The 17504-nt window shown below is 43.7% G+C and overlaps 1 protein-coding gene across 3 annotated transcripts in view; it reads right to left on the bottom strand.

Annotated features, from left to right (window-relative positions):
• Positions 1-8960, bottom strand: part of FAM131B (family with sequence similarity 131 member B) — a 31631-nt gene extending 22671 nt beyond the window's left edge. For 2 of the 3 annotated variants that reach the window (XR_012663115.1, XM_075109484.1), the window contains exon 1: positions 8611-8954. Coding sequence is in view for 2 of the 3 variants with exons in the window: in XM_075109484.1 (XP_074965585.1) it covers positions 8611-8638 (28 nt within the window). In the remaining variant the exon portion in view is untranslated. Of the gene's footprint in view, positions 1-8610 lie in introns of all 3 variants that reach the window. The other variant, XM_075109473.1, reaches the window with a different exon arrangement.
• Between the last annotated feature and the right edge of the window lie 8544 nt (positions 8961-17504).

The raw sequence follows: 17504 nt of genomic DNA, 5'->3' as shown, positions 1-17504 counted from the left end.
CTCATTTTATTCTCTATTCTTTCGCTAATTACTAACATTTGATTGGCATTTTCACTGGTACTGAGAATTCAGCTATGCATTATAACCTCAAGATCTCATTCTTTCATGAACAGAGTAAACTCAGAACCTCCATCATTGCAAATGTGCATCACTTTACATTTATCTACATAAAGTTTCACCCATAATTTTAACATCTAAGTCATTCAATACTGTGAAATCCTTTTGCAAATCCCTGCATACAGCTTTTTGTTTGCTCCCCCAAAGTATTATTGTCATTACCATACTTTATTACCTTGCTATTTATCCCCCCTTTTCATATCATTGATGGATATGCACAAACCTGGAAAAATATCCTGGTGAAAACTGACAATTTCATGCTAATCCTTGTTTCCTGTTTTTACCCAGATACTTAATAATTTCAGAAACTTCCCTTTCATCCAACAGCAGATTCATGATTCATGTCTTTAACAGCCTGGGGTGAGTCACCTTTACAAATTTGCAAAGCAAATCCAAGTAGACTATAGCCATTGGAGCTCCTCTTTGTCCATATGCTCGTTGACCCCTTCTAAGACTTGTAAGGTATGATATCCCTTAACAACAGCAGTGTTAACTCTTCCTCAGTATAACTTATTTGTCCATGCATGAGCTAATTCTGTTCTTTAAAGTAACGTTTATTAGTTTGCCTGCTAGGCTTATCTTGTTTACTAGCCTACAGTTTCCCAGATGTCAAAATCATTTTTAAAACTGGCATCACGTGAGGTACCTTCCAATCTTCTTGTACCAAAGCAACTGGAAGTCGTTACAAATCAAGATCAGTAGTTCAGGTCTTTCAGACTCAAGTTTCTCCAAAAGTCTTGTATGAATACCATCTGATGAATTGTTATTCCTTTGTCTATCTGCTCTACAACCTCATTTACTGAGGCTTTAATTTGAAGCTGATCTTCTGATGCATCCCCAACAAAGAAAAGTTCCACAGGATGAAGTTCCACAACTTCCTCCACAATAAACTGATACAAAATTGTTTTTTGTTTTTTTGAGTTTGGGGGATGGTGGGGTGGTGGTGGTGCTCTGCTATGGTCTTAATCTCTCTGAGTCACCTGAAGCCTCTTTAGTAGTAACATCATGCACTAAGTCCTAACCATCATGCAAGGCAAGGTACTCATCTTTTACAGGCTCTTTGAGTGGCTCCTGAAGTAAACATTTAATTTGCCAGCCTACACATAGGGTTAACTGAAGTCCCTGTTACTACTGAGTTTCCTGCCTTCACAGCTTCTTTGATCTTCTTCTGGCTGTCACGGTTTCCCATCACCATCCTGGCCAGTGATCGTAAATGGTCAGTAATATAATCCCTAAAACTATTTTTTCCACGTGGAATGTCAATGAACATGCTAGCCATTTAGATCCCCAAACTATTTTCTCCAACTGAGTGAAGAAATTTTGCACTGAAACTTTCCCCACAAGCCATGTCTGATCAGCATCTGTGGATACAACCACATCTCCCCAGAATACAGAAAGTACGTTTCCTTTAAAAGTCTAGCATACTCCTGGACTTGAGATCTTGGGGCTTAAACTCACAGAGAAACATACTGATCATCTAATCTGAACTCTTTAAAATAAGAGAGGCTAAAGGTATTCCATTTGTTAATTATAGTTTATGTTGCTGTGCTTGAACTAGAGCATTATTTTTTTTTAATCTTTATTTTTATGTGTTTGGGTGACAGAGGACTCAGTACAACTCTTAGTAAATTATTCCAATAGTTAAGTATTTTTATCATTTGATATTTTGCCTCATTTCCAATCTGAATGTATCTGCCATCTTTCCATCACATCTTAACTGTTTTCTGCTAGGTTGAAGAGTCAGATAGTTTTGAGGGTTTTTTTCTTCACTCAAACACTTAGAGAGTCACTTCTGTAAGTTTTTATTCATAGTTCCATGTTTATTTTCTGTCCATTCTTCAGAATTACAGTACTTTTCAAAATTATAATAATAGAATTAGACAAAGTAGATTAAAAAGAATTTTTTCACAAGTGCCAAATGGAGAGAAAATATAACCTTTCCTCCTCCTGTTCAATATTCAGCTCTTAATAGATCAAACAATCACATTAGCTTCTTTGGCTGCAGCATCACAATAGTAGCTGTTGATCTACTGATTATCTGTTCAGATATCTATAATCTTTTTCAGTGTGACTGTTTTCTAACATAGAGCTCTGGTCCTGTAAATACTGTTCACAATCTGTCATTAGAGATATGAACTCATATTTGGTTAGACTGAAACACAGAGTCTGTCAAGATTCAGTACTCCAGATGAATCAAACTGTTCCATATCAGTGATTTACCCTTTTAATTTGTATTTTCATTTTTAGCAGTTCTTCCAGTCTTCGTAGATTCTACCACCTTTATCAGTATTTTAGGTTTCCCTCGGGATTTTGAGCAATATGTTAAAATCACATGGTACTGACAACTATATTGAGAATTGTATGATCACGTAAGGAACATAAGCTTTTCAACAATGATTCTTTGTTACTATTTTGCTATCTGTTGAATTTTGATGCACTTAAAATGTATTGTATTCATATATTATCAGTCAAAGAATCACGTGGTACTAAGTCTGTTGCTAACTGATCAGTAGTTTTATATCTTACCAATTTGGTATTTTAAATCTATTACCTTGATTGTAGGTAAAGGTACTTCTATCACAGAAGTACTTGTCTGCAAGGAGTCTCATAAAAGTCATGAAATGAAGTTAGCTTGACAGGATCTGTTTTGCTTAAACCCATTCTGACTGGCATATCGTCCTTCTAGTATTTCATTGGGAATTATATCAGATTGACTAAATTCAGTACCTAGGTCATCTCACAGAAGTTTTGAAGTTGTGATAAAACCCCCGTTTTTCAACTCCAGATCTTTCTCACTACTTGAAGACTTATTGAAAAACAAAGCTTTGACTTTTTATGCAACTGCTTAAAAACACTTGAATGCAAGCTATCTTGAATTGACTGTTATAAGTATCACTGTAAAATCATGGTTGTTTGCTGTTGGAGAGTATATCCTTATTAAATGAGCTAAAAACTATTTTTCTCCTACTTCCCCCTAGAAAACAGCCCTAAAATATTTATTATTTAGTTCACTTTTTCTGCTTCACATAAGTCTATAAAAGTCAGACTCCCTATTTTATCATGTCAATGAAATACTACTCATTACTTCCATTTTTCCATCAGCTCCTTTGTAATTTCTGTCATAATTCTCTCATATTACTGCCCATAAGAGTTCCCAAAGTCAGTATGTCGTCCCTCAGTTCTGTTCCTCAAAATCAGCTTCGTTGCGTTTGCCACAAAAAAAAGAAAAATACAGTCTTAGGTCAATCAGCAACATGCCAAAGACTGGTTTCTTATACTAATGACCATTGCTCATACACTCACCTTGCACATGTTTTTTAGTTTGGTTTCCTCAAAAAGCTAGGCTTATGCAATAATGCTACTTGTTAGCCCTCTCCCCACAACAACTGCGAAACCACTAGCCCTTCTCAGTAACCCTGACACGCTCCATGACAACTGGCTGCTAGGTCTGGGAGACAGCCTCTGCTCAGATCCTTCCTGCAGAAATAAGTTCTTATCTCAGAGTTCTCTTTAGTTGAGTTTTTAAAGCAATCAGACTGAGAACTGGTTGAAAGAAGAAAGACCGGGCTGGGAAGAAGCAGGAGTAATGAAGTGAGACCAAGTACAAAGCAGCCTGATCTGGACAGGAAGGTGTCCCTTCATCCCCCTGTTCTGCTTGTCTCTCCCCCAGGTAAGAGAGGAGCAAGATACCTGGATGCCCTACTTCATGTATTCTCACTATTTTACCCACATTGTCTATAAAGTGGAGGTTTCTCTGTGCTCCTTCCTCTTCCACCTGTGTGCATGCAAGTAAATAAATATCTCCCTAATGCCATGACTCAACTTCCTTCTGGATTACCATTTCCTCTCCTAGGCTTCTCCATCTCTTTCTTTCTTTTCACTCACTCACATGTTGAAAGTGAAGGAGGGAGGAACTGGACACTGGGCCCGCTTGATATGATGTATGTATGCAGACTGGATGTCTCACTTTTTCACACTCCAAGTGCATAGACTACAGTTGCCATACCAGACCTCACCACACTCCTTCAGGTCTGTGGGGGGATGAGTAAGGAGAACAAGGGGATGTTCACTGATCCCTCCTAGCTGCTTACCCCCTCTCCTGTCAGTCTCCTATACTCTGCTGAATCTAAAGTGGCTGGATTAGAAGTGGGCGGTTGTCAGCTCCATTTCTCCTACTGTGGATGCTATGAGCCATTCATTTACACTTAGTATAGCACATCCAGGGAGAAAGCAACATAGAAAGTATGTACTCCTCCCTGTGACAGTACACTGACCATTCCCTGTAGAGGGGAGTTCAGCAAACCAGCTAGCTGCCTTTAGCAGGTCAGATTTGACCCAGAGACTGATAAATGAAAAGCACTGTCTTTTCCATTCTGCATGGCCTACCCAGTGACTGATACTCTGTGTAGGAGCATAAACCAGCTATCACTCGAACAGTTTCTTGCAAAATTGCCAGACCAAGCAAACACGAGGAGGACTTCGGCTGACTGCTGGGGTTATTATAGTGAGGAAGTTTGTAGCACACAGTACTCTCAGTAGTTAAAGGAAAGCTGTGATGGGGGCAAGGTATAGTAGGAGTGAACTAATGACATGTAGAAGACCTGGGGTCCTCTGGCAGAACATGACTAAAGCACCAGGTCAAACCTGACTCAGAAAGTCAACCACTCCAGGCTTTAGATCCTAAGCATAGGATCACAGGATAATTCAGGTTGGAAGGCACCTCTTGAGGTCCAAACTCCACCTGAAAACAGAATCAGCTATGAGGTTAGACCAGGTTACTTAGGGCTTTATCCAGTCTGCTCTTGAAAACCTCAAAGAATGGACACCACACAACCCCTCTGGGAAACCTCTTCCAATGCTTGACACTCCTCATGGTCAAAAAGTTTTTCCTGATATCCGGTGTGATATTAGTTTCTCTTCCCCCATACTCCAAAATTACTATTAGTTTTTAATTTCTTTGAATATTTTTCCACCATTTTATGTCACTTCACAAAACAGGACTGCTGCAGGCTTCTGTGCAAAGACACAAGAGAAATCAGAGACACCACTGGGAAAAAAAGAGAGCAATCTTGAGCTTAATAGGCTTGAGCTTTCTATTCATTTAAATCCATTCAAGGAATTAAGAGAGATCTTGTCACACTAGTCAGAACAGCCAGCATTAGGAGATGTATAAGCTGTGGTCAAAGGTACAGTTGCAATGCATTCAGATATCTATGTAGGCCTGAAATCTTAAATTTGGCTAATTCAGTCACTGACGATAATCAAGCTGATCTTTGCATTTAGTTGGCACTCAAGTTTCTACAAGTTCCCAGCTGGATTTTGCAGCCTTAACTGTGCAGCAACCCCAGTGAAAACCTCCTTTACATTAACTGAAATTGAGTCCCAGCTATCACGAGTATCCCTAGGCAGCTCTCTGGGAACTATGATGGGGTAATTATCACCAATATACAAACCTGACTTGTAGCTATTATCAGGGGTAGAAGCTAGCTGCAGTAGTGTAACTGCTATCATGCCATGTAACACAAAGCACATGTATGACATTGAGGTGTGAGTGGTGCATCTGTGGAGAAGGTGACTGGGTATCAGTTTAGCCTTTTAAGATCACTTTTCAGCTTTTTTCATGCCCTAGGAAATCCTAATCTGATCATTGCCATTTGATTTCTGGTGTCCTCTATAAGACTGGAAGATGTTATATGACTCCATTTCAAGTTCACGCATATGGAGCTGCTCTGTTATGACTCTGTCAATTACTTTGCCCCAGGGAGAAATAACCAGAAAACTCATATTTAGGAAGACAATGTAAAGTTGCACACTACTAAACATGTGCAAACTATGACATCTAAGTAGATCATAGTAAAATGTCCCTGTGGGAGATGGAGAAATCATGTGGCTTGCTTAAAACTAGAATGGAAAAAGGCCCAGACCAAGCTCAGGGCACAATCCTGCACTGGCCCTTGTGTGGTGAATAAACTAAATGCGACTGATTACAAGCTTTCTATCACTAATGCACTCCCAACCTGTTCAAAACCTGCTACATGCAAATTCCAAGGTAAAATCAATACAAGCGTACCACCCTTACTCTATCTCTAGGACCTACCTGGTCTTGGAAAGGCAATATGGAGCCTGTATATTGAACTAATTCTGCAAAAATCTAACTAGATACATTATACGGCAAGAACACAAAGCTCTGCTCACACTAGAGTGTTAGTTTCTAACCACATCCAAGAGCTCAGATGTAGCACTTAAAAGCACTGGTTTCCCAAAATAAGTCTGAAGAATCCTCTCAATAACTCCAGTAAGGCTGGAGTGAAAAATCTAGACTTCCAAATAAGAACTGTTCTGAACCAAGCTCCTTAGGTGGAGGAGTCCAAGTAAAACTCAAGGATCCCCCCTGCACTCAGTCCAGACTCTTGGACTATAAACAGATGAAGCCCCTACTGAAGCAAAACAATGTAAAAGTTGCACATGAAGCAGGCATCAGGCACTATTACTACATTCATATCGGGCTCCCATAGAGATTAGAATCACGGTTGTGCAATGCCCCTTAACACACACCTCCATAAGGTGGAAAATTCAAGGAAACTCAAAGAAAATTCCTCAGTTAACTGTATAAATAGGTCCTTAATGTCCACTGTGCTCTCACCATCTAGAATGAGCACATATTGAATAAACCAAAAGTCACGCTAATATGGGAAGTCCAATATCTGTACCACAAAGGTCTATATTTAAGGAGTGCAATTTGCAGACAAAGTGAATTTTCAATTGTCATTACCCCACCATTTTAATGCATAGATGCTCTTTTATATTTTCATCTATGCCCACATATCCATATGACATTTATAAATATATATATAAAAATATATATATTCTCATACATATATATGAGAATGATACTTGCAATAGCTCAGTTATACACGGCTTTTTTTGTAACACAGATTTCAAGTCACAGATGATAAAAATGCTACTATGCATAGGAACAAATACCTGTGTGGTTAAGTATGACAGCTTAACCACATTTTGGAGTGGAGAATAGATGTTACTAAACGAGTGTTTGTTCTTCATTTGAACAGTGTTGTGGGGAAAGGAACCAAGAATTAATGCTGCTAGTTCAGACACACAGTGATAAAAGGAGTATAGATAATTTGCCAGCTAACACAATAATAATGCCCTTGGCAGTGTGTATGCACAGAGGATATAGGAAAGGCAGGAGAGGGAGACAATACATGTTTTGATATGCTATAGCGACACAGATCCAGGTGAGCTTGAACAATCTGAAGGGAAATATTGCAGTGATCTTTGACATGTGGACATTACAAAAGACATATGAGGTTTCTTTAGGTCGTGAGGACATTTGAGACTGGTAAGGGACATGGCTAGATGTGGCAATTAAATCCCAAAGAAGTGACTGGAGTTTGTAGTTTAAAGTTTGCTGCTGCAGGAGTAGATGGTTCCCTGGAAGTGCTTACAAAGGGTCTTCCCACTGAGACAAGTGTCACAGTCCAGACTTTGGCACAGTCCCTCAAATTTATTCTGGGGAGGTGGTTCAACTCCCTTTCTCTCAGAGGTTTCCTTTTCCCACAGATGTCACAGTGCCTGTGTGGAAAGGCTTGAGAGACATGAACTACAAAATGAGCAGCGTTTTTCTCTCAGATATCATTTTGGTGGCTAGAATGACATGTCCCCACACAACTGATGTCTGTACATGTGGTTTGCACAGAAAGAAATTTTCCTGCAGGAAGGAAAGTGTGCCACAGGATGCTGTTTTTTACCTGTAGAGACCTGCTCTTAGGGATCAAGGGATCTTTTAGTATCTGCATGTGTGCAGGAGGGGATACCTAGGTTACATAGCCAAAAGGCTTGGGATCCTCTGCTGTAAAACATGTGTGGCCCAGTGAAAAGATGCGATTCCTCCCACTGTGTCCCCTCGCAATGGCTCTGCGAGAGGGAAGGGATTCAGTTTTGCTTGCTGTTCTCCATTGAAGTCTACGTAGGGGGAAGGTTGAGAGAAGAAGACGTGCAGATCATGCAACGCTATGTATACTCAGATAACAATAAACCTCTACCGAGCAAAGGAGGCAGCCGCCGGCCGCCTGATCCCGCCTGGGGAGGCACGCCCCGCACCCACCCGATTCTCCAGAGGCACCGCACTGACCCACATGTTCTGCGACCTTCCGCCACGGGTGACACGGGGAGACGTACCCCCAGCCCCGGGCACACCCCGCAGCCCCGCTCCCCCCGTCCCCGCTGCCAGCACCTAGGCCAGCGGCCGGGACTCCGCGGCGCCCCGCCACGCCGCGCCGCGGGGGACCGGGGCAGGGGGAGGTCGGGAACGGTCGTGCTCAGCTAATGGCGCTGGACGGGCCCTGGGCAGCCGGGAGGGGGTCTGCGACGGGCGACCCGCCACCCGCCGTGCCAGGGGCCGTCGTGCCGTTGCCCGGGCGGGGGCCGCCACTTCCCTAGCATCCTCTAGCGCCGTCCCCGCCAACGTCTTACCCACAGTGCGGGATCCGATGCAGCCCATCCCTTCGGCAGGGCTCCGGGGAGAGGCGGCAGCCTCAGCAGCGAGGAGGCGGAGGAGGAAGGGACCGAGGGAGGTCGGAAAGGAGCCGGTCCCTTCAGCGGGAAACGCCGGGGTGGCCGAGCCGGGACCGGCGCGGGGTCATGGTCAGGTACGAGCGCGGGGTGTCCCCGCCCGGGTGACACAGGCGGGAGGAGAGCCCCCGGGCCAGGCTGTCATCTGCCTCCGCCGCGCCTTCGCGCTTTGTTCCGCTCCCCTTGCAGCTGCCTCGCCGCGGCCGCGTCCCTGCCGCCGCCGTGCCCCCTCCACCCGCTCCCCCCTCGCCGCCTTCCCGACGGGGAGGCGGGCTGAGATTGGGTAAACAGCTCCGGCCCGGCAGCGCCGCTCCGATTGGCTGCCGGCCTGCGCGGCCCGGGGAGGCAGGGCAGGGCCGGGCCGGGCCGCGCCGTCTGTCCGCCCGGTCGCCCTCGGGGAGCGCGGGACGGGGCCGGCGGCTGGGCGGAGTCGAGGGCCCGCCCAGCGGGCGGACAGGTGCGGGCGCCGCGGGGCCGCTCCCGCCCGCACGGGGAACGGAGCAGGGCAGGGGCCGGCACAGGTGAGCGGCGGGCGGTGCCGCAGGGCGGGGGGGTGAGCAGGTGGGGGCGGGGGGGTAGTGGGAGCGTCCCCGGAAGAAGAAGCGAGGGGCGCTGGCTGGTGCGGGTTGCCGGTAACTACACTTGCCGACCCGACTCAATTACCGGCAGCCCCCTAGCGGCCGCCTCCCCCGGGGCGGGCCCAGCCCGGTGCTCTCCCTCACTCGCTGCCGGCTGAGCCGCAGCGGCCCGGCCCGGCCCCGGGGGAGCGGCCCCGGTACAGCCCTGCGAAGACTGCGGGAGCCGCCGAGGGGCGGACGGCTGCGGCCTGCGGAGCAGCCCTGGCCACGGGCTAGGGCGGGAGGACGGTGGTCTCCCCTCTGATCCGTCCCTGCCGGACCCCCGGGGAGCTGGGTCTGGCCGCAGGGCTCCGGACACGCAGGGTGCAGACGTGTGGCCCTGCCCTCTCCCCATCGCCCTGCAAAACGGTGAAAGAAGCAAGCTCAACACCATGTGGAAGACCGTTGAGGCCTTTCCCACATCCTCCCCGCTAACATGGCAGTGAGGAAGGATCTCTGCAGATGGGAAAGATGCTGTTAGGTTTGCTCCGTTCACAGCCCAAAGTCTACCTCACCTGATAGCAGCAACAGGCAGCATCCGCCTGGTCCTCTCCCCCAGCACCACAAACTCTTCCCAGGCTGCTCCTTCCACCTTTGCTCTCTGAAGTGCTCATGATTTCCTCCCTGTCCCTTTGTACTTCCTTCACCCCAAAAGCTTCACTGCTTTCTTCCACCAATCTCCAGTAACAGCAAATTGATATTTGCTGATCCCAAGTGAGCCATTTTGTTCTCATCCTTTGGCCTGGAAAATTCAGTTTTTGTTTGCATTGCTGAGAATTCACTCGAGACCGCTGAACAGCTGTGATAAACAGCAGTAATGGGGAATAGGTAAGTTCATTTGTTTTCCTATTTACAACTTACAGTCAGCCTAAGGAAGCAAGAAAAACATTTTTTTAAAAAAGGCCTTCACGTAGAACATATTTTGCCTGAACCTCTGAAACAATAAGTGGGGAGTTACTCGCACAAAGTCAGTTTACAAACTAAAATTTACGTAGGAAGGACATGTAGAAATAAAGATAGCAATGTCTGAATATAACCAGCTATTACATCTTTTCCCTTCTTCATGGTATTGAAGATTTACTAACTGTGGTGAACAAGACACTGCTGAAGCGTGACAGATCATAGTCTGCTCCTGTCTGGGTGCCTGAGGCCACTGAGAGTCTGCTCTGGTGGTATAATGCCTACCACGGGGTACAGCACATCAAATATCTGCTGAAGATGAGGTTTTTCCACAGCTAGAATTCTTTCCCTATTTCACTCCTCCTTCCACCTCCCCCATATATTTCCAAGCCTATCAGTTTTCATCTAGTCTTACTGAATGTCTCACTACAGATATTCTTCCAATGTAGCTGCACTCTTGAAACTTAAGTTGTAAAATGCTTGGAAAGCATATATCTGGAGGAACTTCATGTTAACCAGTGGTGTTTCAGCATCAAAGTGGATCCATATTGACTTCCAGGGCTAAATGCAAGGAAAGGGGAAACAAAAGCAAATTGGAATGGGAAGAGTGGTATATTAAGACACAAGGCCTGTCTCAGATAAATGTTTTGTACCTTAGTGGCTGCCCAGCCAACTGTTGTCATTCACAGTCTCGTGTAGCCAGATTGATCAGGACAGCTGTCCTCAGGAGTTTCACCACAAACTCCACCAAACACCATTTGCAGCTCATCCTAGCCTGAGAGGATGTCTTACTGACACAGCTGTGGGAAATTTCTTTGCCTCTGTTCAGAGAGATTCTGGTTTCATTTTAATCCCCTTCTCCTGCTCACCCACCCATCCAATCTAAAACTGTTCCCCTGTGAACCTCCTTTCTGCACTGTGAGTGATCTCTGCTGTGGTTTCCTTTTCAGTGAAGATTTCAGGTAAGTCACACTGACTCTTTTACTTTATTCCCCCTGCGTGATGCTTTAGATTGTCTATCACTTTGTCTCAAGCTCGAAGTCATACCCCAGGTCCTAGCAAGTGCATATTTCGTCTTCCTTTATTAAATATCATCTACATCAGTCTGTTCTGACTTATGCTTCAGGGTGTGAATCCACAGCACTCACCCTGCCTGAAAAGCAGCTTTCCAGTTCATGATGAGTTTGTATTCTGCTGTTTTAGTGAGCTGGTAGTTTACACAGGGATCTGACATATACCTCTTCTGCTGCAATGGAAGGGTCAGGCATGCAGAGCAGGGAAAGAGAGCTGCAAAGGAGGAGGATTATGCCCAAGTGTCCATTCATTCACAGAACTACTGGCCTGTCTCATATCCTGATGCCACAAACTCTTTCCTTTTTTTTATTTGGAACTAGTATCACTAAGCTACTGGAAGCACTACCTGTTTTGGCACCTACAGCCATGATTTGTCTGCCATTTTTAATACACTTAAACTAATCAAAGGATAGACTCTTTACCATCTTTTTGTTCTTACTCATACATTTATTCATTATGGACCTTGTGTACATAAATCTACATATTTTACGTAAATTTCATTCTCATTAGAAGTTGGGAAGACTTTGTTAGACTATCATCTGTCAGTTTTGACACAGCTGCTTGGCTCTTCCATACAGCAGGTTCCATGCAACAGGTAGCTCATCATCAGCAAAGATTTTCTAGTTTTCAATAAGCCAATACCTAAGTTTTACTTCCTAAATTAGGTTAAAATAGTTTATCATACAGTAGCATAAGAAAACAGTAGCTATTTTACATTCTGAAGAAAGATATGATTTCTTGAGAATTATCATGTAGGAGGGAAGTGACAGGACTGAATCTTTGAACATGGGACTAAAACAGAGTATAAATCTATCTGACCCCCACAGTCCTTGCTTCTGCTGAGCAACAATATTCCCACTGCTGCTGCAAGGAACAGGAGGTAAATGGCAAAACATAAATTGTTTTGTTTTATTTGGAATATACTTTCTGATGGGCTCTGAATATTTTCTCTAAGCATTGCAGGTACTTTCTTAAACAACGAAGCTATCATTTCATGTAGGAAATTGTGTCCAAAATACGTTTTGTATAGTGCTGATTTAAATGCTGATCCGAAAGATCTTTGTAAATGTAAGTTTTCATACAGGGTTAGTAGATGGAGACATTTAGGTATCTAGAGAGAGAAACATGGATAGATTCTTTACATAGCTGGGTATCCCGGAAGGAGCAGTAGGAGACAGATGCCTGCTGCCTCCTAAATTATTTGTATGGTGGGTTAAATTATGTGCCCTTCTGTTGATTGTAGAACTGAAGACCTTCCCCTGCACAGACCCTGTTGTGAGAGGCATGCTGGGCAAGAGAGAAGGAAGAGCATGGCTGTGTTTGAGGTGTCATGGGCTGTAGGTCACTGCCATTAGGAAATTCTGTTTGCAGAGCATAGCTTCAGGACTGCCCTAACTAGGTCAAGAATGCTACTGGTGGAAGGGCAACATAAAGTTCCCCTGACCTTTTTCCTCCCCCACTCCTGCACTTTTGCCATGAAAGCAACAGAGAAATTGATGGAGATGCCATAATCAACTCATTAAGGGCATGCTCCTAGGTGAGTACTACCTGGTTTTGGGGTTGAATGCCAAGGTGAGCTGGGAACAAGAATCCGTGCCTCCAGCAGTCTCTTCCCCCACCCCCTGCACAGGGGCAGATTGGTCACCTTGGGTCTGGGCAGGGGTGGCTTGGGGAGGAAAACATACTTCCAGCAAAGCTAAATATAGTGACATCATGCCCAGTAGAGGGGCTGGTAATAGCATAGAGCAAAGCAGTTGGAAAACAAGTTCTGATTTTTTAACAACTTACTCCAAATCCACACTGAGGCACCTCCATCTCAACCCTGAAGGCAGGCTTGTGCTGTAAAGTGTTAACTGTTTGTGCTTTTTAAGAGGTGCCCGTTCAGCATTGCTTGTCTTTTTTATAAGCCACTGATGGATCTATTAAACCTGTTTTTCCAGAGTGTCCCTATAGCTCTTTATAAGTATAAAGATCTTAGAAATACTGGAACAGCTTCTTCCTAAGAAACACTGCTTATAAAATACAGACCTATTGTCACTGTCACACCTGCTTAGTAAATTTATTCTTTTCATCAATTAATTATCAGGGATGCAGGTTATATCACAGTAGGTAATGTGCCCTGTTGTCTCCCTTAGCTGCCATTTAAACCAGTTAAAAAGGAAAAAAATTCCAGTATAAATCTTGCCACCTAATGTTTCACTTGCAAGTAAACATTGCCAACCCCCAAATAATTTAAAATGTCTTCCTTCTGTCTATCATTCATCCTAACATTAGTTGCTGTCCCCAGAGGTCTCTTTGGCAACCATTTCTATGCTGCCATGAAAAGGCTCTGAAAAATGACTGTTCACCTTCTTCTCTAATCCTTTTTAAAATACTTATTTAAAATCCTGTGGCCTGACCAACTACTATCATAGAAAGACATGGAAAAACTGCCTACATACTTCCTGCAAGATGTGTCTTCAGCTGTGGAAAACATACAGAGGCTTATGAAGTTCATGAGTAGGAGATGTTTACAAAAATAGTATCTGTATCAGATCTATAGAGGCAGGAATTGTCCTCTGGGGACTGTTGCTCCAATATGCTTCTCTGCTGGCGTCCTGCCACTGGCAGTATGGATTCCCCAGTAAATGCTGCTTCTGGCAGAGATCTCTGTAATTGCTCCATGGAAGTAATGGAGTAGATGCCACAAGAGTTAATTCTACATCAAGCTGTATTAGCTACTGATAGGATTTTTATGTGGACTGAAAAGGAAATGAGATAGCAAAATGAGTCATACAGTTCGTTCTTGTTCAGAGCTCCTTCAGTGCAGGAGACAAACAGAAAGGCTTTTTATGAGGTTCAAAGAATGAAAAAAATCAGTGCCAATGTAGTTCAGATCCTGAAAGTGGTGTAACTTACCTGACATAAGTAGAAAGCTGGGTCCTTTCAAGCTGGGAAAATATTTGAGGCTATCAACTGAAGATTAGAAGGGACAATAGATGGAGGTATAGACGTAGGATATGTTTGCATTACACGTTGTGATACAAGGTCATGCTTACCTATGCTCATATCTGAGCAAATGTGATCTTGTTCTGCCTGCACCCAGAGGTCATAAAAAAATTTATGAGAGCATATTAATTCAACATGGAGACAGAACTAATCAATCCACCCTCTCAATAGTGTATTTATCAAAAAATCCTCATGGGTATTTTGTCCCATATTGCTGAAGAGAGGTAATTATTTTTCCTCTTCCCCTGCATGGTGAGTTCTCAAATTGGCCTATGCTGCCAAAGTCGAGGCACATGCTTTGGAGATCCTGGCATCATCTATTGGAAACTGTCCTTAATTTGGGACACTCCATTAGTTTTCAAGCACAGTCAGAGGTATGAAATACCTTGATGTTAGCCAGGCACCTTAAAAACACACTCTTTGCAATGCAGGTTGAATTTTTAAAAAATATGTATTTCTGAAACAAATTTTAGGAATTTCTACAGTAGAGAGGTATGTCATCCCAACACATAAAGAGCAGGCAAGCAGGGGGCTGGCTGTAATCTAACAACAGACAGCATTCCCATATCTGCTTTTCTGCATGATCCACCCTATGTGACCTCGCTTAAAATACAATCACCTTTCTTTTAAAACACATAGGTTTGGCATAGTGGTACACACTTACATAAATGTTCAATGATCAGTGTTCATCATTCTTTTCTCACCTTATCTTGATATTTGCTCTCCATTAGTTTTTCTTAAGGATTTGTAGCTTCCTGGTTTTCAGAACAACATTGCTGTTTTGCAGATTTCTAGCAAGTTCAATATTCTCTCAGCATCTTCATCCATGTTTGATTTTTATCCAGAGCCATGCAGAAGTGTCACTGTCTATTCTATACAGATAAGTAAGATCTCATCTTTCACACAGTTCCCATTTCTAGATATTACAGGAGGGAAATAACCATCTGGAACTGTGGTGGTGCAGTTTGTTCCATTAGCATTTCACTGATGCCTTTGTAGCACACTGACCTACTGCATGTGATCAGGCATCACCTTCCATTTGAGCATGGAAAACCATCACTCTCTGGAACTGCAGTTCAGTATCGAAGATTTATCAAGTCTAGCCTACTCCATCTGCTACAAACTTAACCCACTCAGCAACACCATTCTGGCAAGTACCTTTCATAAATCTGTTCTGCATCCTTGTGTTTCCTTACCTTGTGTCTGAACCAGCTAAATGCTTGCTCGCACAGAATGACACTGGAGGTAGACCGGGCCATGCTCTGAAATTCCAGTTTCTTCTGCCATGGCCTGGGGCTTTTCCAGTGGCACGTGAAATGGGAAGATGAGTGACTTCATAGATAAGGGACTCTCCCACTCCCTCCATGCCAGGAAGGGCTCAGCAGATGCTAACAGATGAGGAGGAAAAAAGAGGAAATTCCAGGAATGTAGGAGAGAGGGAACTTGGTGAATCTCTGGCAGTCAAACTGACAGTGCAGTTTCCTCACCATCAGGTGGGTAGTGCCACGAGGGGAGCTCTGAGGTCACTTTGGAGGGTCAAAAAGGGTACATGGCATGCACTTGGATGACAGACACTCCCAATGATATAAATGTGAGTTGTATATTAGGGTGCAGTCATCTTTGATGCAGCCTGAGTCTTATTTTGCCTTTTTTAAAACATTTACTTCATTTTCTCATTAATGTCTCATTTCCAAACAGTGAAACATACAGCAGCTCCTTCTCCTAAATGTCAGTTGAATCTATACTAGTGATGCTGCTCAAACTGCATTTTTAAAAATAATCCGCAAGCAGCTAATGTGCTTTTTAAATTCCCAGTGTTATGTAAAAAGCCACAATATTTTTAGCCTTACAAAATATCAGTTGTCATCTCCTCACTCTCTCCCTTTGATATATTGGAGATAGAAGCTCACAGAAACTGTAGATATTAACTCTTTTAAAAAAGGGGTTTTTTTTCTGCAGTATGGTTTTGGAGTTATACAAATCTTAATAAAAACATATTAAAATACCCAAAAGCGTAAAATCAAGTCTGAACAAAGGAAGTACTTCTTAATTTAAAAGCTAGTGATTCTGTCCTGACTGCCAAATTCTTATGTCTGGAATAATGACAGTAAAATGTATCCAGAAGCAAAATATCGACTTAAACTGTTCACTCATGCACTGACAGAATGGCCTTCATATTAAAAAAATCTCCAGAAAGTACCCTCTTCCATATAACATAAAGCACACAGCTGCTGTGAGTAAGCTCTGGCAAATCAACATTGACTCAAACTATTTTTGGAATCGAGTCAGGCCTGCTGCTGCTTCTGGAAGATCTGAATAAACCTACCTGCTACACTCCATAAGGAATATGGTGGGATCCAGAATGCTTGCCTCTGCTTATTTGGAGGTGACCTTTCCATTCCCATCTGTGTTTACAAGTCTTCTGAGGTAAAATGTTTTCACAAGCTGACAACCTCCTTAATCATGTTTGGGCCTTGCTTCTTTCTGTGTTTTCTACTGAAATTTGAGGAACAGGATCTCAGAATAGGCTGCCTTGCTACCTTTTCTTCTTATTGTCTTGCAACCTTTGACAATCCTGATGATACCTTCAGGTGCTTCTGGCCAGGAGGCACTCCATACCAGAAACCAGGAAAGGAGAGCATCCTGGCCTCAAGCCTGATGTGGTCGTAGCTGATCTTTGAAAGAAATCCCCTGACTTCCTGGATTTTGTGGCACCAATGCAATTCAAGAGATGGCCACTAGAAACTCCTGGAATAATAATGTTTATGGTTGCACCACACAGTATATGGAGGCATATGTATTCGTACTGGGCTAAGGCAAAGGCCCTCAAGTCCATGTACAGGAAAGTCAATAGCCACCAGTCTAGGCAGCATTATGCCCAGCAACTGGTAACCTTGTCACTTCCCACACATATGAAGGAGTGCTACTGCCTTGGAACAAAGCAATCACTGGGTGAGAGTGCCTGCTGGGCACTGCTGAGGAAGGCCTTAACACCATTGTTGCCTTTGTGCTGGTAGATGACTGCTGTTTTTTCTTAAGCCTGGCTAAGTTTGTGACTGGCCAGCAACTGCAGTTGAGTAACCCTGCCATGAATCACTAGTGTTTTTAATGCTTGCAAGTACTCTTTCATATAATTGTTTGGGTTGGAAGGAACCTTTAAAGTTCACCTGGTCCAGCACCCCCCTGCCATGGGCAGGGACTGATCTTTCACTAGGT

This window comes from Phalacrocorax aristotelis, chromosome 1 (assembly GCF_949628215.1).
Source record: "Phalacrocorax aristotelis chromosome 1, bGulAri2.1, whole genome shotgun sequence".
Taxonomy (NCBI): Eukaryota; Metazoa; Chordata; class Aves; order Suliformes; family Phalacrocoracidae; genus Phalacrocorax; species Phalacrocorax aristotelis.
The sequence above is the reverse complement of the archived record's forward strand: the minus strand, read 5'-3'. Positions and strand labels throughout refer to the sequence as shown.